The sequence below is a fragment of the Salvelinus alpinus genome, chromosome 16, assembly GCF_045679555.1.
Source record: "Salvelinus alpinus chromosome 16, SLU_Salpinus.1, whole genome shotgun sequence".
In the NCBI taxonomy this organism is placed as follows: domain Eukaryota; kingdom Metazoa; phylum Chordata; class Actinopteri; order Salmoniformes; family Salmonidae; genus Salvelinus; species Salvelinus alpinus.
The window spans coordinates 55,866,958-55,889,315 of record NC_092101.1 but is presented as its reverse complement, the minus strand read 5'-3'; the positions used below and the strand labels follow the sequence as shown (position 1 = coordinate 55,889,315).

The 22,358-nt window shown below is 49.5% G+C and overlaps 1 protein-coding gene across 2 annotated transcripts in view; it reads left to right on the top strand.

Moving 5' to 3' along the window:
* Window positions 1–21,950, top strand: part of LOC139541699 (protein Jade-3-like) — a 37,967-nt gene extending 16,017 nt beyond the window's left edge. For both annotated transcript variants that reach the window (XM_071346636.1, XM_071346634.1), the window contains 8 exons: window positions 514–671; window positions 4,051–4,235; window positions 8,188–8,399; window positions 12,159–12,326; window positions 17,388–17,504; window positions 18,689–19,225; window positions 19,618–19,735; window positions 20,388–21,950. In XM_071346636.1, coding sequence (XP_071202737.1) covers window positions 514–671; window positions 4,051–4,235; window positions 8,188–8,399; window positions 12,159–12,326; window positions 17,388–17,504; window positions 18,689–19,225; window positions 19,618–19,735; window positions 20,388–21,442 — 2,550 coding nt within the window. In that variant the 3' untranslated portion in view covers window positions 21,443–21,950. The remainder of the gene's footprint in view (window positions 1–513; window positions 672–4,050; window positions 4,236–8,187; window positions 8,400–12,158; window positions 12,327–17,387; window positions 17,505–18,688; window positions 19,226–19,617; window positions 19,736–20,387) is intronic.
* The last annotated feature ends 408 nt before the right edge of the window (window positions 21,951–22,358 follow it).

Sequence of the window (22,358 nt, the reverse complement as noted above, 5' to 3'; positions counted from 1 at the left end):
TCAGCCTGTTGATACCCTCTCTCCTCCCTCACTAGGGTAGAATGTCTCTGTCAACCTGTTGATACCCTCTCTCCTCCCTCACTAGGGTAGAATGTCTCTGTCAGCCTGTTGATACCCTCTCTCCTCCCTCACCAGGGTAGAATGTCTCTGTCAGCCTGTTGATACCCTCTCTCCTCCCTCACTAGGGTAGAATGTCTCTGTCAGCCTGTTGATACCCTCTGTCCTCCCTCACTAGGGTAGAATGTCTCTGTCAGCCTGTTGATACCCCCTCTCCTCCCTCACTAGGGTAGAATGTCTCTGTCAGCCTGTTGATACCCCCTCTCCTCCCTCACTAGGGTAGAATGTCTCTGTCAGCCTGTTGATACCCTCTCTCCTCCCTCACTAGGGTAGAATGTCTCTGTCAGCCTGTTGATACCCTCTCTCCTCCCTCACTAGGGTAGAATGTCTCTGTCAGCCTGTTGATACCCTCTCTCCTCCCTCAGCCTGTTGATACCCTCTCTCCTCTCTCTCTAGGTGTTCAGGAAAGACCTGATCAGTGCCATGAAGCTGCCAGACTCTCACCATGTCTCCCCTGAAGACTATTACTTGCTGGGAGACACCTGGAGACAGGAGTGGGAGAAGGGGGTGCAGGTGCCGGCCTTCCCCGAAACCATCCCACGCGCCTCCATCAGGTAACCCTCCATCGGGTAACCCTCCCACGCCGCCTCCGTCGGGTAACCCTCCATCGGGTAACCCTCCCACGCGCCTCCGTCGGGTAACCCTCCCACGCCGCCTCCGTCGGGTAACCCTCCCACGCCGCCTCCGTCGGGTAACCCTCCCACAGCGCCTCCGTCGGGTAACCCTCCCACGCCGCCTCCGTCGAGTAACCCTCCCACGCCGCCTCCGTCGGGTAACCCTCCCACGCGCCTCCGTCGAGTAACCCTCCCACGCGCCTCCGTCGGGTAACCCTCCCACGCCGCCTCCGTCGGGTAACCCTCCCACGCGCCTCCATCGGGTAACCCTCCGTCGGGTAACCCTCCCACGCGCCTCCATCGGGTAACCCTCCCACGCGCCTCCGTCGGGTAACCCTCCCACGCGCCTCCATCTAACATAGACACTACAAAATGTTTCCCTTTGTGGTGCAGTAAGTAGCAGCACCAAAATCCACATTGTAAAAAATACAATCAAAAGGTCTCTAAACCAGGAGTGTGTGTGTGTGGTTATTTTCTTCTCCAGTGTGAGAGAGGAATTGGCCCATATGTATAGGGCTACATAGGGCTACAGCAATTAAAAGGGAACAGTTTGTAGAGTATGGGGAAATTATTAGAATAAGGTGAGGACAACCGTTCCCCTGACTCAAGACTGAATCCATAAGATTAAAACATGTCAAGGGTTTCAGTGAGAGGACTGACTGGTGACTCCAAGTGACCACTCCTCTCCAGACTGGTGACTCCAAGTGACCACTCCTCTCCAGACTGGTGACTCCAAGTGACCACTCCTCTCCAGACTGGTGACTCCAAGTGACCACTCCTCTCCAGACTGGTGACTCCAAGTGACCACTCCTCTCCAGACTGGTGACTCCAAGTGACCACTCCTCTCCAGACTGGTGACTCCAAGTACCACTCCTCTCCAGACTGGTGACTCCAAGTGACCACTCCTCTCCAGACTGGTGACTCCAAGTGACCACTCCTCTCCAGACTGGTGACTCCAAGTGACCACTCCTCTCCAGACTGGTGACTCCAAGTGACCACTCCTCTCCAGACTGGTGACTCCAAGTGACCACTCCTCTCCAGACTGGTGACTCCAAGTACCACTCCTCTCCAGACTGGTGACTCCAAGTGACCACTCCTCTCCAGACTGGTGACTCCAAGTGACCACTCCTCTCCAGACTGGTGACTCCAAGTGACCACTCCTCTCCAGACTGGTGACTCCAAGTGACCACTCCTCTCCAGACTGGTGACTCCAAGTGACCACTCCTCTCCAGACTGGTGACTCCAAGTGACCACTCCTCTCCAGACTGGTGACTCCAAGTGACCACTCCTCTCCAGACTGGTGACTCCAAGTGACCACTCCTCTCCAGACTGGTGTCTCCAAGTGGCCACTCCTCTCCAGACTGGTGTCTCCAAGTGGCCCCACCTCTCCAAAGTGTGCACAGTTCCTAAGTAATTTCGATGCACTTTTATGATAAAAAAATATAGTCTTCAGTCATAAAGTATTTTTTTTTCTGTGCCTTTGAGGAACTAGAGTAAGCACACTTGTAGTGGTTTGGAACACAGCCTTGCAGCCCTGCCTGTTTGGTTTGGAACACAGCCCTGCCTGTTTGGTTTGGAACAGCCCTGCCTGTTTGGTTTGGAACAGCCCTGCCTGTTTGGTTTGGAACACAGCCCTGCATCCCTGCCTGTTTGGTTTGGAACACGGCCCTGCATCCCTGCCTGTTTGGTTTGGAACACGGCCCTGCATCCCTGCCTGTTTGGTTTGGAACACAGCCCTGCATCCCTGCCTGTTTGGTTTGGAACACGGCCCTGCATCCCTGCCTGTTTGGTTTGGAACACGGCCCTGCATCCCTGCCTGTTTGGTTTGCCTGAACACAGCCCTGCATCCCTGCCTGTTTGGTTTGGAACACAGCCCTGCATCCCTGCCTGTTTGGTTTGGAACACAGCCCTGCATCCCTGCCTGTTTGGTTTGGAACACAGCCCTGCATTCCTGCCTGTTTGGTTTGGAACACAGCCCTCCATCCCTGCCTGTTTGGTTTGGAACACAGCCCTGCATCCCTGCCTGTTTGGTTTGGAACACAGCCCTGCATTCCTGCCTGTTTGGTTTGGAACACAGCCCTCCATCCCTGCCTGTTTGGTTTGGAACACGGCCCTGCATTCCTGCCAACACAGAACTACTGTTTACACAATCCACAAATTGTCTACTATTAAATCGCAATCTGGGTCATGTGAGCATAATTTGAAAGCTTGTTCTATTGCCAACATGACAAGCTAAATTGTGAAAGCCTAACACTGTAAAATAGTATTTCATAAGGCAATACAGAGAAGTAGGTTGTGATTTTGGTGTGCATAGGAATGCACGCGTGACTCTATTCCGATGTGTGGTCAGTGCCAAATGTTCTTCACAATACACACAGGCTCATTCTGTTCAGGACAGGTCCGGGTACGACGCCGTGTCATCCTGTTTAGGACAAACCAGGGTACGACGTCATCCTGTTTAGGACAAACCAGGGTACGACGTCGTCCTGTTTAGGACAAACCAGGGTACGACGCCGTGTCCTCTTCAGGACAAACCAGGGTACGACGTCATCCTGTTTAGGACAAACCAGGGTACGACGTCGTCCTGTTTAGGACAAACCAGGGTACGACGTCGTCCTGTTTAGGACAAACCAGGGTACGACGTCATCCTGTTTAGGACAAACCAGGGTACGACGTCGTCCTGTTTAGGACAAACCAGGGTACGACGTCGTGTCCTCTTCAGGACAAACCAGGGTACGACGTCGTCCTCTTTAGGACAAACCAGGGTACGACGCCGTCCTGTTTAGGACATCAAACATAGTGATCATAAACGTTGACACTGCATATGACATGAGTTTTATTATGTTTGGCTTGTATGACATCAAAGCGGTATTTATTATAATCCTCAACGTCTCATCTTTCAAAATACGTAGAGTCCTCGTAATTTACAGCAATTCCCTCACTCAGACAAAGTGTGCAAAAGTTGCTCAATTACCAGGAGGGGATGGGATGACAAGTTCAGAACAGCTGTCAGCCAAAACCCATACAGCGCTGTGAAGCACAGAGCCTGAGCTCTGACGTCATGTATAGCGTGTTACTGTACAGCCAAAACCCAGACAGTGCTGTGAAGCACAGAGCCTGAGATCTGATGTCATGTATAGCATGTTACTGTACAGCCACTACGTTCCAATTTAGGTGCTTCTCAGTGTCCAGGTCTGCCATACTCAACCTGTATATGGGTATGACTGTAGAGGGTTACTGGTTCTCTGTTTGTCTGGGTACTGGACGACTTCCCAATCTGCCAGTGATTCCTTACACTTGTTTGTATTTGTGTCTGTAGGAACGTAGCGGAGAAGCCCAAGGAGACGGTGTTCACCCTACAGAAGAGGTATATCCAGTGCTGGACCTCTACGGAGACGGGATACGTTAACATCAAGGAGCTGGCTGAGGCCATGTGCTCTTATGACCTGGATAACATGGACCTCTACTGGCTGCAGGCACTCAACGCTGAGCTGGAACACATGGGTAAGGACTCAACGCTGAGCTGGGACACGTGGGTAAGGACTCAATGCTGAGCTGGGACACATGGGTAAGGACTCAGCGCTGAGCTGGGACACATGGGTAAGGACTCAACGCTGAGCTGGGACACATGGGTAAGGACTCAGCGCTGAGCTGGGACACATGGGTAAGGACTCAGCGCTGAGCTGGGACACATGGGTAAGGACTCAACGCTGAGCTGGGACACATGGGTAAGGACTCAACGCTGAGCTGGGACACATGGGTAAGGACTCAACGCTGAGCTGGGACACATGGGTAAGGACTCAACGCTGAGCTGGGACACGTGGGTAAGGACTCAACGCTGAGCTGGAACACGTGGGTAAGGACTCAACGCTGAGCTGGGACACGTGGGTAAGGACTCAGCGCTGCGCTGGGACACGTGGGTAAGGACTCAGCGCTGCGCTGGGACACGTGGGTAAGGACTCAGCGCTGCGCTGGGACACGTGGGTAAGGACTCAGCGCTGCGCTGGGACACGTGGATAAGGTTCGGTTTGCTCCTAGCATGCTAGGCGACGCGAAGTCTGTGTTCGCATACTCCCTTAAAAGACCTTCTCTTGAAAAACAAGAAAAAAAGTGGGAATATTAGTGTTTGTCCCTCTTGAGTAGCAACAACACAGCCAATATACTACCTCCTCAATAGTCCAGATGAAGCTAAGATGAAGACGTCTGTACTGAGGACGTCTGTACTGAGGACGTCTGTACTGAGGACGTCTGTACTGAGGACGTCTGTACTGAGGACGTCTGTACTGAGGACGTCTGTACTGAACTTTTTTGCGGAGGAGGTCATATTCATTCTATTTTACATTAAAGATATTTGGTCCAGTATCTGGTCCAGTATCTGGTCCAGTATTTGGTCCAGTATCTGGTCCAGTATTTGGTCCAGTATCTCGTCCAGTATTTGGTCCAGTATCTCGTCCAGTATCTGGTCCAGTATCTGGTCCAGTATCTGGTCCAGTATCTGGTCCAGTATCTGGTCCAGTATTTGGTCCAGTATCTCGTCCAGTATTTGGTCCAGTATCTGGTCCAGTATTTGGTCCAGTATCTGGTCCAGTATCTGGTCCAGTATCTGGTCCAGTATTTGGTCCAGTATCTGGTCCAGTATTTGGTCCAGTATTTGGTCCAGTATTTCTCAAGTGAAAACTAGTAGTTGAATGACGACAAACAACCAATTGAAGAATCCCATCCTCCTGGGGGACATGCTTCACACCTCCGCCTTCCGGGGGACAGGCTTCGCACCTCCGCCTTCCGGGGGACAGGCTTCGCACCTCCGCCTTTCGGGGGACAGGCTTCGCACCTCCGCCTTCCGGGGGACAGGCTTCGCGCCTCCGCCTTCCGGGGGACAGGCTTCGCGCCTCCGCCTTCCGGGGGACAGGCTTCGCGCCTCCGCCTTCCGGGGGACAGGCTTCGCGCCTCCGCCTTCCGGGGGACAGGCTTCGCGCCTCCGCCTTCCGGGGGACAGGCTTCGCGCCTCCGCCTTCCGGGGGACAGGCTTCGCGCCTCCGCCTTCCGGGGGACAGGCTTCGCGCCTCCGCCTTCCGGGGGACAGGCTTCGCACCTCCGCCTTCCGGGGGACAGGCTTGAGTAAGGCTCTGCCCAGATTGGCTTATCTTGATCACGTAAGGAGTGGTTATTTGGAGTACAAGGTGATTTGTACATCAATGATTCAGAGCCCTGCTCAGGCCCATGTTCTGCTCGGTATCTTATGAGGCTTAGTGGAGAACAGAGGAATGTGCCTATGGGCAGCTGGAGCTCTACCAACGTTGTCCTCACTGTCCTCAACGTTGTCCTCACTGTCCTCAACGTTGTCCTCACTGTCGTTGTGTGTTCTGTCTCTCACAGGAGGGTCCCGGAGACGAGCCAACTTATTCTGTCTCTCTGTGTCTAACTGTTATTCTGTCTCTCTGTGTCTAACTGTTATTCTGTCTCTCTGTGTCTAACTGTTATTCTGTCTCTGTGTCTAACTGTTATTCTGTCTCTCTGTGTCTAACTGTTATTCTGTCTCTGTGTGTCTAACTGTTATTCTGTCTCTCTGTGTCTAACTGTTATTCTGTCTCTCTGTGTCTAACTGTTATTCTGTCTCTCTGTGTCTAACTGTTATTCTGTCTCTCTGTGTCTAACTGTTATTCTGTCTCTCTGTGTCTAACTGTTATTCTGTCTCTCTGTGTCTAACTGTTATTCTGTCTCTCTGTGTCTAACTGTTATTCTGTCTCTCTGTGTCTAACTGTTATTCTGTCTCTGTGTCTAACTGTTATTCTGTCTCTCTGTGTCTAACTGTTATTCTGTCTCTCTGTGTCTAACTGTTATTCTGTCTCTGTGTCTAACTGTTATTCTGTCTCTCTGTGCTCTAACTGTTATTCTGTCTCTCTGTGTCTAACTGTTATTCTGTCTCTCTGTGTCTAACTGTTATTCTGTCTCTCTGTGTCTAACTGTTATTCTGTCTCTCTGTGTCTAACTGTTATTCTGTCTCTCTGTGTCTAACTGTTATTCTGTCTCTCTGTGTCTAACTGTTATTCTGTCTCTGTGTCTAACTGTTATTCTGTCTCTGTGTCTAACTGTTATTCTGTCTCTCTGTGTCTAACTGTTATTCTGTCTCTCTGTGTCTAACTGTTATTCTGTCTCTGTGTCTAACTGTTATTCTGTCTCTGTGTCTAACTGTTATTCTGTCTCTCTGTGTCTAACTGTTATTCTGTCTCTGTGTCTAACTGTTATTCTGTCTCTGTGTCTAACTGTTATTCTGTCTCTCTGTGTCTAACTGTTATTCTGTCTCTCTGTGTCTAACTGTTATTCTGTCTCTCTGTGTCTAACTGTTATTCTGTCTCTCTGTGTCTAACTGTTATTCTGTCTCTCTGTGTCTAACTGTTATTCTGTCTCTCTGTGTCTAACTGTTATTCTGTCTCTCTGTGTCTAACTGTTATTCTGTCTCTCTGTGTCTAACTGTTATTCTGTCTCTCTGTGTCTAACTGTTATTCTGTCTCTGTGTCTAACTGTTATTCTGTCTCTGTGTGTCTAACTGTTATTCTGTCTCTGTGTGTCTAACTGTTATTCTGTCTCTGTGTCTAACTGTTATTCTGTCTCTCTGTGTCTAACTGTTATTCTGTCTCTCTGTGTCTAACTGTTATTCTGTCTCTCTGTGTCTAACTGTTATTCTGTCTCTCTGTGTCTAACTGTTATTCTGTCTCTCTGTGTCTAACTGTTATTCTGTCTCTCTGTGTCTAACTGTTATTCTGTCTCTTTGTGTCTAACTGTTATTCTGTCTCTCTGTGTCTAACTGTTATTCTGTCTCTCTGTGTCTAACTGTTATTCTGTCTCTCTGTGTCTAACTGTTATTCTGTCTCTCTGTGTCTAACTGTTATTCTGTCTCTCTGTGTCTAACTGTTATTCTGTCTCTCTGTGTCTAACTGTTATTCTGTCTCTCTGTGTCTAACTGTTATTCTGTCTCTCTGTGTCTAACTGTTATTCTGTCTCTCTGTGTCTAACTGTTATTCTGTCTCTCTGTGTCTAACTGTTATTCTGTCTCTGTGTCTAACTGTTATTCTGTCTCTCTGTGTCTAACTGTTATTCTGTCTCTCTGTGTCTAACTGTTATTCTGTCTCTCTGTGTCTAACTGTTATTCTGTCTCTGTCTAACTGTTATTCTGTCTCTCTGTGTCTAACTGTTATTCTGTCTCTCTGTGTCTAACTGTTATTCTGTCTCTCTGTGTCTAACTGTTATTCTGTCTCTGTGTGTCTAACTGTTATTCTGTGTCTCTGTGTCTAACTGTTATTCTGTCTCTCTGTGTCTAACTGTTATTCTGTCTCTCTGTGTCTAACTGTTATTCTGTCTCTCTGTGTCTAACTGTTATTCTGTCTCTCTGTGTCTAACTGTTAGTCTGTCTCTGTGTCTAACTGTTATTCTGTGTCTGTGTTACGTCATTCCCCAGGGGAGGGGCCTGTAGACGAGCTGACAATGGAGCGCACCATGGAGGCGTTGGAGCGTCATTGCCATGACAACATGAACCACGCCATCGACACGGTAGAAGGGCTGGGCATCGAGTACGACGAGGACGTCATCTGTGACGTGTGTCGCTCCCCCGACAGCGAGGAGGGCAACGACATGGTCTTCTGTGACAAATGTAACATCTGTGTTCACCAGGTAGGAACCTGATAACTGTAGAATGTACTACTAATGATAAACTGGGTGGTCCCTGCCCTGAATGCTGATTGGCTGACAGCCGTGGTATATCAGACCGTATACCACAGGTATGACAAAAGTTATTTTTACTGCTCTAACTATGTTGGTAAGCAGTTTATAATAGCAATAAGGCACCTCGGGGGTTTGTGGTGGTTATGGCCAATATACCACAGCTAAGGGATGTATCCACGTTGCTTTGTGCATAAGAACAGCCCTTAGCCGTGGTATATTGGGCATATACCACACCTCATTGGGCCTTATTGCTTAAATATACACTGAGCAGTGGAGGCTCCTCAGCAGAGGAAGGGGAGGACCATCCTCCTTAGTGTATTTCATAAGTAATTTTTAGATAAAACTATACAAAATATATTCACGTCACCACATAATTGATTTAAAGCACACTGTTTTTCAATAGTCTACAGTAGCATCAACAGCACTCTGTAGGGTAGCACCATGGTGTAGCCGGAGGACAGCTAGCTTCCGTCCTCCTCTGGGTACATTGACTTCAATAAAAAACCTAGGAGGCTCATGCTTCTCACCCCCTTCCATAGACTTACACAGTAATTATGACAACTTCCAGAGGAAGTCCTCCAACCTATCAGAGCTCTTGCAGCATGAACTGACATGTTGTCCACCCAATCAAAGGATCAGAGTTCCAATTCCAGTTTCAACTGTTCTGCCTGCGGTTATGGAACCCCTACCTGTCCCAGACCTGCTGTTTTCAACTCTTAATGATCGGCTATGAAAAGCCAACTGACATTTATTCCTGATTATTATTTGACCATGCTTGTCACTTATGAACATTTTGAACATCTTGGCCATGTTCTGTTATAATCTCCACCCGGCACAGCCAGAAGAGGACTGGCCACCCCTCATAGCCTGGTTCCTCTCTAGGTTTCTTCCTAGGTTTTGGCCTTTCTAGGGAGTTTTTCCTAGCCACCGTGCTTCTACACCTGCATTGCTTGCTGTTTTGGGTTTTAGGCTGCGTTTCTGTACAGCACTTCGAGATATTAGCTGATGTACGAAGGGCTATATAAAATAAACTTGATTTGATCAGAGAATGAATCTAGTACTGAAAGCATAAGCTACAGCTAGCCAGCACTGCAGTGCATCGAATGTGGTGAGTAGTTGACTCAAAGAGAGAGGAAGACAATAGTTGAACCGTTTTGAACAAATACATTTCTTCAAATAGCTTTTGTTTTTACAAATGTATTGCCTCCGGGGCCCGCTGGTGTAACTACTAAACTACTTACTGACTGTACACTACTACATGATTTTAGCGGGTTTTTAACACATTAGTTCTAGTTATGTTGACTATGACGTTACTTTAGCTAATATGGTGACAACGATGTAGGCTGTGTGTAGCGGTTATGATATGAACGTTTTTGGTAAGGTTTTTTCGCCTGGTCACAGACAGCTGATGTGTTGTACATTGAAGTCTACAAGCGAAGGGAAACGGTGAGAGGAGGAGAGCGCGTCGAAGGAATACAACGTGGCTGCTATGAAAGGGAACTGTGTTGAATGTGTGACTGTCTGACACCTCAGATTTGTCTCTCAACCTCTGTACACCTACATTGTAAACTTTCATTCATAGGCTAGGTTGTAGCAACCTCATGATGGGTAGAGGGATGTGAGAATCATGTAGTAGCCTAAACCTATCACTGTTACATTGAACTGGGTGAATATGAATGACTAAATAATATATGACCTTTTTGTTTTGATTTAGAATGAACCAATATCATGCACCTGTCTCGAAACGGGTGATCTATGCACTTAAATAGTGAATGGAGGTCGCTTTTCCCGTGGTTCATTTTCATGCCAGCCAGGTAGGCTGTACTCCTGTTGTAAAGACAAGCAATGTGCTTAATATTAGGGAAGTTGAGAAATACATATAGTAGGCCAAGCCTATAGAAATATGGTAGGATCCTCCTCTTTTTAGTAGAGGCCATCACCCTGTTTTCTCATGCATAGCCTATAGAAATGTTGCGCAACATGAGCTCAGGGGCTCTCATGAAGTGTTTGATTAGATTTTCGAATACATTTGCATTGATGTCAGAGTGTTTAGAGGGACAATAGAGTGCTGAGTACCAGGCAGTTTGGTAGGCTACTAATGACCAGCAGCAGCATCAGAGCTTGGAGAAGCCTAATTACCGTACCTAAACGGTCACGTGGAATTTGACTGCCTTCATGACTTGTCACTGCAACAGCCCTAGGTGAGACCACCGTTTACATCATGCAGCGGGACACGTCTCCTTCACATAGAGTTGATCAGGCTGTTGATTGTGGCCTGTGGAATGTTGTCCCACTCCTCTTCAATGGCTGTGAAGTTGCTGGATATTGGCGGGAACTGGAACACGCTGTCGTACACGTCCAGGGCATCCCAAACATGCTCAATGGGTGACATGTCTGGTGAGTATGCAGGCCATGGAAGAACTAGGACATTTTCATCTTACAGGAATTGTGTCCAGATCCTTGAGACATGGGGCCGTACATTATCATGCTGAAACATGAGGTGATGGCGGTGGATGAATGGCACAACAATGGGCCTCAGGATCCTGTCACTCGATCTCGTATCTCTGTGCATTCAAATTGGCATCAATAAAATGCAATTGTGTTCGTTGTCCGTAGCTTATGCCTGCCCATACCGTAACCCCACCGCCACCACTCTGCTCACAACGTTGACATCAGCAAACCTCTCGCCCAGACCACGCCATACAAGCTGTCTGCCCGGTACAGTTGAAACCGGGATTCATCCGTGAAGAGCACACACACACACACACACACACACACACACACACGCATTTCCCCACTGAAGTCTGTTACAACGCTGAACTACAGTCAGATCAAGACCCTGGTGAGAACGACGAGCATGCATATGAGCTTCCCTGCGCTGGTTTCTGGCAGTGTGTGCTGAAATTCACAATTTCATCAGCTGTCCAGGTGGCTGGTCTCAGACGTTCCTGCAGGTGAAGAAGCTGGATGTGGATTGGTTGGCTTGGTTTACGTGGTCTGCGGTTGTGATGCCGGTTGGACATACTGCTAAGTTCTCTAAAATGACTTTGGAAGTGGCTTATGGTAGAGAAATTAACATTTTAATTCTCTGGCAACATCTCTGGTAGACATTCCTACAGTCAGCATGCCATTTGCACACTCCCTCAACTTGAGACATCTGTGGCATTGTGTTGTGAGACAAAACTTCACATTTTAGAGTGGCCTTTTATTGTCCTCAGCACAAGGTGCACCTGTGTAATGATCATTCTGTTTAATCAGTTTCTTGGTATGCTCAATAACAGGGATGTAAACACATTGTGCAGAAAATGAGAGCGAGAAGCTTTTTGTGCGTATGGAACATTTCTGGGATCTCTTATTTCAGCTTGGAACCAACACTTCACATGTTACGTTTATATTTTTGTTCAGTATAGATGAGTGTATCTAATAAACTGGCCACGGAGTATATTTAGTTTTGAGGAGGGCAACGTTATAGTCTTCCGTGACAAGGCAACATCTGTTTACCAGGTAGGAATCTATCTCTTCGTGTACTATGGCTGTTGAAGGGGCCATCTCCTGCCCAGGTGTGTTATGGTATAGTGAACTCTCTCCTGCCCAGGTGTGTTATGGTATAGTGAACTCTCTCGCTCCTGCCCAGGTGTGTTATGGTATAGTGAAGATACCATGTGTAGTATTAACTCTCTCCCTCTCTCCCTCCCCCACCCTGCCCAGGCGTGTTATGGTATAGTGAAGGTACCAGATGGTAACTGGCTGTGCAGGACGTGTGTCCTGGGCATCGACCCCCAGTGCCAGCTGTGCCCCATCAAGGGAGGGGCGATGAAGGCTACGAGGGCGGGCACCAAGTGGGCACACGTCAGCTGTGCCCTGTGGATCCCTGAGGTAAAGGATGACTTTCGAATGAAACCCTGTTCCCTTTATAAACTCAGCAAAAAAAGAAACGTCCTCTCATTGTCAACTGCGTTTATTTTCAGCAAACTTAACATGTGTAAATATTTGTATGAACATAAGATTCAACAACTGAGACAAAAACTGAACAAGTTCCACAGACATGTGACTGACAGAAATTGAATAATGTGTCCCTGAACAAAGGGGGAGGGTCAAAATCAAAAGTAACAGTCAGTATCTGGTGTGGCCACCAGCTGCATTAAGTACTACAGTGCATCTCCTCCTCATGGACTTCACCAGATTTGCCAGTTCTTGCAGAGAGATGTTACCCCACTCTTCCACCAAGGCACCTCCAAGTCCCCGCACATTTCTGGGGGGAATGGCCCTAGCCCTCACCCTCTGATCCAACAGGTCCCAGACGTGCTCAATGGGATTGAGCTTCCGAGTATATTACTCGCTAATGTTCAGTCTCTGGATAGTAAAGTAGACGAGCTCAGGGAGAGGATCCCCTTCTAGAGAGGCATCAGGGACTGTAACATGCTCTGTTTCACGGAGTCATGGCTCTCTCCGGACATACAGCCAGCTGGGTTCTCAGTACATCGTGCAGACAGGAATAAAAGAACACGCCGGGAAGAAGAAAGGCGGGGGATTATGTTTCATGACCGTATTACCTCCCAAAATAATTATCTTTGGTTATAGTCACAGCCGTGTATATTCCCCCTCAAGCCGATACCACGACGGCCCTCAAATAACTACCCTGGACTTTATGCAAACTCGAAACCATATATCCTGAGGCCGCATTTATTGTAGCTGGGGATTTTAACAAAGCAAATTTGAGGAAAAAGCTACCAAAGTTCTATCAACACACTGCCTGTAGTACACGTGCATAAAAAACACTCGATCATTGTAACTCCCCCTTCCTGGATGGCTACAAGGCCCTCCCTTCGGCAAATCAGATCACGACTCCATTCTGCTCCTCCCTTCCTATAGGCCGAAACTCAAACAGGACGTACCCGTGCTAAGGCCTATTCAACGCTGGTCTGACCAATCAGAATCCATGCTTCAAGATTGTTTTGATCACGCGGACTGGGATATGTTCTGGGAAGCCTCTGAGAATAACATTGACAAATACACAGATACAGTGACTGAGTTCTTTGGGAAGTGTATAGGAGATGTTGTACCCACTGTGACTATTAAAACCCCAACCAGAAACCGTGGATAGATGGGAGCATTCGCGCAAAACTGAAAGCGCGAACTACCTCATTTAACCACGGCAAGGTGACTGGGAATATGGTTGAATACAAAGTGTAGTTATTCCCTCCGTAAGGCAATCAAACAGGCAAAACGTCAGTACAGAGACAAGGTGGAGTCACAATTGAACGACTCAGTCACGAGACTTATATGGCAGGGTCTACAGACAATCACGGAGAACAAAGGGGAACCCAGCCACGTCGCAGACACCGTCTTGCTTCCGGACACGCTAAACACCTAAGCCAGCTTTGAGGATAACACAGTGCTACCGACGTGGCACGCTACCAAGGACTGTGGGCTCTCCTTCTCCGTGGCCGACGTGAGTAAGACATTTGAGCGTGTTAACCCTCGCAAGACTGCCGGCCCAGACGGCATCCCTAGCCACGTTCTCAGAGCATGCGCAGACCAGCTGGCTGGTGTGTTTATGGACATATTCAATCGCTCCCTATCCCAGTCTGCTGTCCCCACTTTCTTCAAGATGTCCACCATTGTTCCTGCACCCAAGAAAGCAAAGGTAACTGAACTAAATGACTACCGCCCCGTAGCACTCACTTCTGTCATCATGAAGTACTTTGAGAGACTAGTCAAGGATCATATCACCTCTACCTTGCCTGACACCCTAGACCCACTTCAATTTGCTTACCGACCCAATAGATCCACAGACGACGCAATCGCCATCGCTCTAGACAAGAGGGATACCTATGTAAGAATTCTGTTCATTGACTACAGCTCAGCATTTAACACCATTGTACCCTCCAAGCTCATCATCAAGCTGGAGGCCCTGGGTCTCGACCCCGCCCTGTGCAACTGGGTCCTGAACTTCCTGACGGGCCGCACCCAGGTGGTGAAGGAATGAAACAACACCACCTCTACGCCAATCAACACTGGGGCCCCACAAGGGTGCGTGCTCAGCCCCCTCCTGTACTCCCTGTTCACCCATGACTGCATGGCTACGCACGCCTCCAACTAAATCACTAAGTTTGCAGACGACACAACAGTAGTAGGACTGATTACCAACAATAACGAGACGCCCTCACCTCCTCCCTGTAGGCTCTTGGAAAAGTGGTGTCAGGAAAATAACCTCTCAACGTCAACAAAACAAAGGAGATGATCGTGGACTTCAGGGAACAGCAGAGGGACCACGCCCCTATCCACATCGACGGGACAGCAGTGGAGAAGGTGGAAAGTTTTAAGTTCCTCGGCGTACACATCACTGACGATCTGAAATGGTCTACCCACACAGACAGCGTTGTGAAGGCGCAGCAGCGCCTCTTCAACCTCAGGAGGCTGAAGAAATTCAGCATGGCCCAAAGACCCTCACAAACTTTTACATATGCACAATTGAGAGCATCCTGTCAGGCTGTATCACCGCCCGGTACGGCAACTGCACCGTCCACAACCGTAGGGCTCTCCAGACGGTGGTGCGGTCTGCCCAACGCATCCCGACAGCACCCGATGTCACAGGAAGGCCAAAAAGTTCAAGGACAACCACCCGAGCCACTGCCTGTTCACCCTGCTATCATCCAGAAGGCGAGGTTAGTACAGCTGCATCAAAGCTGGGACCGAGAGACTGAAAAACAGTTTCTATCGCAAGTTCATCAGACTGTTAAATAGCCATCACTAGCCAGCTACCACTGGTTACTCAAACCTGCATATTAGTCTCTGCTGCCCTATATACATAGACATGGAATCACTGGCCACTTTAATAATGAACACTAATCACTTTAATAATGTTTACATACTGCTTTACTAATTTCATATGTATATACTGTATTCTAGTTTATTTTATTCAATGCCACTCCTACATTGCTCGTCGTAGTATTTATATATTTCTTAATTCTGTTCTTTTACTTTTAGATGTGTGTATTGTTGTGAATTGTTCAATATTATTGCAGGAACACAAGCATTTAGTTAGATATTACTGCACTGATGGAGCTAGGAACACAAGCATTTCGCTACACCCGCTATAACATCTGCTAAATATGTGTATGTGACCAATAAAATTAGATTTTATTTGAGTGGGGGCTATAATGCCCTACAGATACGCTCCCTTTAAGAGGTGGGCATCTGGCACAGGAGGCAGTGTCCTGCTGCGTTCGTAACCAAGATGGAAGTGGGGAAAATACCACATACGACTGAAAAATCCACGAACGGCCATCCAACTGGCAATTACTAGTTGGGGAAACTATCATCCTGAGCTCACACTTCTCCCACATGGTGACCTCCTGACCTCATCTACTAAGGAAATTACCTCGATAACAGCATTTTCGGGCAGTTGAATGAAACAGCAAAACATTCTGTATAAAAATCAATGGATTAATGTGTTTTTTAACTCTATAATTAGGTTAGAATCATGATAGCTGTACTTTTAGTTTATGGTTGACGCAGCTTGTTGGCCGTTAACTAACTGGCGTTGCTCAACGAGTTCAAATCACATGAATGTATCCAACTGGTAAACTCCCACCTTCCACATGGTTACAAACGCAGCATCAGAGTGGAAACTAGAGGCCCAATGAAACAATCCTGTCGCAAACAGACAATGAAAGGAACATTATGAATGCTGAACATTGTGAATAGCATTTCATTTTCCCACTGTAACCGAACCGTGACCCCGAAGCTGCAATACGTACTGAACCCTGGGTTTGGTGGGCCGTTTACAATACGTACTGAACCCTGGGTTTGGTGGGCCGTTTACAATACGTACTGAACCGTGGGTTTGGTGGGCCGTTTACAATACGTACTGAACCGTGGGTTTGGTGGGCCGTTTACAATACGTACTGAACCGTGGGTTTGGTGGGCCGTTTACAATACGTACTGAACCGTGGGTTTGGTGGGCCGTTTACAATACGTACCGAACCGTGGGTTTGGTGGGCCGTTTACAATACGTACTGAACCCTGGGTTTGGTGGGCCGTTTACAATACGTACTGAACCGTGGGTTTGGTGAACCGTTTACAATACGTACTGAACCCTGGGTTTGGTGAACCGTTTACAATACGTACTGAACCGTGGGTTTGGTGGGCCGTTTACAATACGTACTGAACCCTGGGTTTGGTGGGCCGTTTACAATACGTACTGAACCCTGGGTTTGGTGGGCCGTTTACAATACGTACTGAACCCTGGGTTTGGTGGGCCGTTTACAATACGTACTGAACCCTGGGTTTGGTGGGCCGTTTACAATACGTACTGAACCGTGGGTTTGGTGAACCGTTTACAATATGTACTGAACCCTGGGTTTGGTGGGCCGTTTACAATACGTACTGAACCGTGGGTTTGGTGAACCGTTTACAATACGTACTGAACCGTGGGTTTGGTGAACCGTTTACAATACGTACTGAACCGTGGGTTTGGTGGGCCGTTTACAATACGTACTGAACCGTGGGTTTGGTGGGCCGTTTACAATACGTACTGAACCCTGGGTTTGGTGGGCCGTTTACAATACGTACTGAACCCTGGGTTTGGTGGGCCGTTTACAATACGTACTGAACCCTGGGTTTGGTGGGCCGTTTACAATACGTACTGAACCCTGGGTTTGGTGAGCCGTTTACAATACGTACTGAACCGTGGGTTTGGTGAACCGTTTACAACCTTTATAGAGTACTACTTTTTTTGCCCAAATGAAGGGTCCCTGAGGTTTGACCATAAACCACCAAAATGTACATTGCATTTATACTTCAGCTCCAATAAAACATGAAAACACAATCAAGCGTTTTCTTTATTCAACTGTCAGAATGTAGTAATAGTGGTCAGTCACAACAGTAAAGCTGACTAATAGCATGCTAACAGTGTGTTCTTCATGTATCTAGGTGAGCATAGCGTGTCCAGAGAGGATGGAGCCCATCACCAAAGTGTCTCACATCCCCCCCTCCCGCTGGTCTCTCATCTGCAGCCTCTGTAAACTGAAGACTGGTGCCTGTATACAGGTGAGTAATGCCGTCTATGTGGAGGGTAGGGCCCGGCGTCTACGTGGAGGGTAGGGCCCGGCGTCTACGTGGAGGGTAGGGCCCGGCGTCTACGTGGAGGGTAGGGCCCGGCGTCTACGTGGAGGGTAGGGCCCGGCGTCTACGAGGAGGGTAGGGCCCGGCGTCTACGCGGAGGGTAGGGCCCGGCGTCTACGCGGAGGGTAGGGCCCGGCGTCTACGCGGAGGGTAGGGCCCGGCGTCTACGCGGAGGGTAGGGCCCGGCGTCTACGCGGAGGGTAGGGCCCGGCGTCTACGCGGAGGGTAGGGCCCGGCGTCTACGCGGAGGGTAGGGCCCGGCGTCTACGCGGAGGGTAGGGCCCGGCGTCTACGCGGAGGGTAGGGCCCGGCGTCTACGCGGAGGGTAGGGCCCGGCGTCTACGCGGAGGGTAGGGCCCGGCGTCTACGCGGAGGGTAGGGCCCGCAGTCTACGTGGAGGTAGCTAGTAAATTGTATTAGTTGTGTATCAGGATCAGTCAATGAACTCTCCTTATCCTCCTCCATCCCCCAGAGTTCAACTCTCCTTATCCTCCTCCGTCCCCCAGAGTTCAACTCTCCTTATCCTCCTCCGTCCCCCAGAGTTCAACTCTCCTTATCCTCCTCCGTCCCCCAGAGTTCAACTCTCCTTATCCTCCTCCGTCCCCCAGAGTTCAACTCTCCTTATCCTCCTCCGTCCCCCAGAGTTCAACTCTCCTTATCCTCCTCCGTCCCCCAGAGTTCAACTCTCCTTATCCTCCTCCGTCCCCCAGAGTTCAACTCTCCTTATCCTCCTCCGTCCCCCAGAGTTCAACTCTCCTTATCCTCCTCCGTCCCCCAGAGTTCAACTCTCCTTATCCTCCTCCGTCCCCCAGAGTTCAACTCTCCTTATCCTCCTCCGTCCCCCAGAGTTCAACTCTCCTTATCCTCCTCCGTCCCCCAGAGTTCAACTCTCCTTATCCTCCTCCGTCCCCCAGAGTTCAACTCTCCTTATCCTCCTCCGTCCCCCAGAGTTCAACTCTCCTTATCCTCCTCCGTCCCCCAGAGGGCTCAGTGAAGAACTGCACCTTCCCGTTCCATGTGACGTGTGTCTTGGAGTTGTAATATGTTTGTATTATTCCGATTAGTTAATGATGTGTATATTCTGTTGTGTTGGGTCTCATCCCTCTCAGTGCTCAGTGAAGAACTGCACCATCCCGTTCCATGTGACGTGTGCCTTCGAGCACAGCCTGGAGATGAAGACCATCCTGGATGAAGGAGACGAGGTGAAGTTCAGGTCCTACTGCCTGAAGCACAGCAAGCCCAAGAACCAGGCCTCCTCCGACCCACCAGCCCCCGGCCTCAGCCCCTGTCAGCCAGCCCACAGCAAGCAGTCCAAGGCAGGGGAGCCAGGCTCCGGTCTCAGTCCGGCCCGGCCCAAACCCCCCGTAGACCCAGAGAGGAGGGGCCTGAGGGCCCAGAGGTTACTAGAACTGGAGGAGGAGTTTTCCACTCTGATTCACCCGGAGGAGCTGGCCCTGAACCTGGGCCTCCCTCCCAGCCTGCTGGACTTCATCTACCAGTACTGGAAACTGAAGAGGAAGAGCAACTTCAACCGTGCTCTGCTGCCCCCTGGTGAGGAGGAGGAGAACCTGCTGCTGTTGCCTCATGAAGACAGCATCCACACACGAATGAGGATGTTCATGCACCTCCGACAGGACTTAGAGAGGGTTAGTGTTACTTATTAGTTAGATTATATTAGTTAAATATTTAAAATAGATATATTAGAAGACAGCGGCTACATACGAATGAGGAACCCTGAACAGGGTCGGAGAGACTTGATATAATGTAATCAAGCTCATTCATATTGTTTCTAGGTTAGCTCCAGGTACACATTTTCTGTGCCAGTTATAGGATCATTCTATTATAATCTGGTTACTGAGGAACATTCCAGGTATATCTAGAAATGGGGGTGGGCAAACTACGGCCCTCCGTTGAAATTCAAAATCCCGATCTGACCCCTGAGCCAAAAAGTTTGCCCACCCCTGATCTAGAACATAGCCTTCTCTACCATATTGGGTCAATGTCTGCTCTCTTGACAGACGTATTGTGTCCCCTACAGGTGAGGAACCTGTGTTACATGGTCAGTCGGAGGGAGAAGCTGAAACTGTCTCAGAGCAAAGCCCAGGAGCAGATCTTCAACCTCCACGTCAAACTGCTCAACCAGGAGGTATCCGCTGGTAAGATATTGGTTGTGTGTCTGTGTGTCCTCTCTCCAGAAGAGGAACAGGTTCACGTTCTATACTAGGGTGGAGTTGGGACTCATGGTGTTTCTCTCTCCAGGTTAACGTTCTATACTAGGGTGGAGTTGGGACTCATGGTGTTTGTCTCTCCAGGTTAACGTTCTATACTAGGGTGGAGTTGGGACTCATGGTGTTTGTCTCTCCAGGTTAACGTTCTATACTAGGGTGGAGTTGGGACTCATGGTGTTTGTCTCTCCAGGTTAACGTTCTATACTAGGGTGGAGTTGGGACTCATGGTGTTTGTCTCTCCAGGTTAACGTTCTATACTAGGGTGGAGTTGGGACTCATGGTGTTTGTCTCTCCAGGTTAACGTTCTATACTAGGGTGGAGTTGGGACTCATGGTGTTTGTCTCTCCAGGTTAACGTTCTATACTAGGGTGGAGTTGGGACTCATGGTGTTTGTCTCTCCAGGTTAACGTTCTATACTAGGGTGGAGTTGGGACTCACGGTGTTTCTCTCTCCAGGTTAACGTTCTATACTAGGGTGGAGTTGGGACTCATGGTGTTTGTCTCCCCAGGTTAACGTTCTATACTAGGGTGGAGTTGGGACTCTGAATTCTGATTGGCCCTCATGGTGTTTGTCTCCCCAGGTCTGCCGGTGGACAGCATGTTGTTCCGGCTTCCTCCCAGAATCACCCTGAAGCTGAAGATGCCCAAAGTGTCGCTGGGTAACGGGAAGACCGGCTCCAAGTCAGGCAACGGCCCCCTCTGTCCAGATAACAGCGGGAATGTTCACGAACGTAGTGGGGGAGGGAAGGGGCTAGGGAAGGAAGGAGAGGGTCTGGGAAAGGGTAAGGGGGGAGGGTTGGGGCTAGGGAAGGAAGGAGAGGGTCTGGGAAAGGGTAAGGGGGGAGGGTTGGGTAAGGGGGGAGGGAAGCCTCAGCTCCATGGGCGAGGCAGGAGAGAGGAGCGCTCCAATGGCAGTCTACTGTCAACCTCTACCTCAGGTCAGTCATGTAGAGAGGGCAGTACCATCATTGGACCAGCACTGACCAACAGCATGTCCAGAGGCTCAGCCCTGCCTAGCAAATCTACTGGCAAGCCCCTGACTGGCAAAACCTTAACGGGTAAACCCCTGGCGCTCCACGGCCACTCCTCCAATGGAAATGTTAAACTGGACCCAGACCGAGCGGGGTACGTCCCTAAATCCAACGGTGTGATGGAGAAGATGCTGGGCGTGACCCAGAAGGACACCGCCTGTCAGACCCCCAGTGAACAGGAAGCTGGTGAGGGGTCAGGGGGCAAGGGCAGCCAATCAGCCAGCTTCAGGAGGTCAACCATGGAGCACTTCAGCCGGTCGTTCAAGGAGGCGACGGTCAGCTTGGTGCGGACCACGGAGGACCTGCGGGGGGACAAGGTGTCCCAGGGGGGTGAAGGCCCCAGATCAGCCCAGGACCGGCCCTGGGCCAAACCAGCTCCTGGAGGCCCCCAAGGAGCCAGTGGTACCAGACCACCACCCTACCAGGAGACGGACGGATACTGCCCTGACCTGGAGCTCAGTGACTCGGAGCCAGAGGCTAAAGGTCAGAGGTGGAGGCAGGGTAGGGGTGACTCGGGGGGCCAGGCAGGAGGAGACTACAGCAGGGGGAACAGCAGAGGGAAGCAGGGCCTGGGGGGATCCAATAGGACCTCAGCACAGAGGTGACATCCCTGACCCCTCACCTACTGTAGACGCTGGCCCCAGCTCTGTCACCTCTATGTCACTCCCTCTCTGACCACTGGAGACCAGACCAGCCATAGAGCAGCAGGGGCCAATGGCAGCCATCTATTGGTCAACTGGGACCAGGACCCCCTACACTGGCTGGGGCATCTATCTATTGGTCAACTGGGACCAGGGCCCCCTACACTGGCTGGGGCATCTATCTATTGGTCAACTGGGACCAGGGCCCCCTACACTGGCTGGGGCATCTATCTATTGGTCAACTGGGACCAGGGCCCCCTACACTGGCTGGGGCATCTATGTATCGGTCCGCTGAGACACATACAGACAGGAGCAAAGGACTGATGCATGGCGGGCGTCCTAGCCCAGATCATCACCTCAATGGGACTCCGACATGTGTCCTCTGTTCTGGACCCTCTATCTCTCTCGCCATGCTCGCTGTGAGCGGAGCAGTGTTGTACTGTCTTCTGAGATTAAACGACTTGTCTGTTTATTTCTGTCTTCTTTGTTCTGCTTAGAAATGTTTTTCTGTATCTGTTCTGTAACCTTGGTTCGGTTGCACTGTGAGCCTGAAATAATGCATAAACTAATATAACCACTAGGCCAATAGGCTAAACCTACAATAGTTGTACGCCTCCTGAGTAAATCTGAGTTAAAACAAATATTTCAGGCCGATCTGATAAAACAACTATAGCCTATACACATGTTGTAATAAAAGGTTACGTTTTAATTTGCCGCATTTTAAACTGTCCTTTTGTGAGGCGCAGCCGGGAACTAGTTCTGTACGATGGAGAGTGGTAGGGGTGGAAGGATACGCGCGTTGTGGTAGGGTGGATAAACCAGGAAGATTTCCTGTCATCGTTTAAATCTCCAGTTTGAGAACATTTTGGGTTCCCAGTAG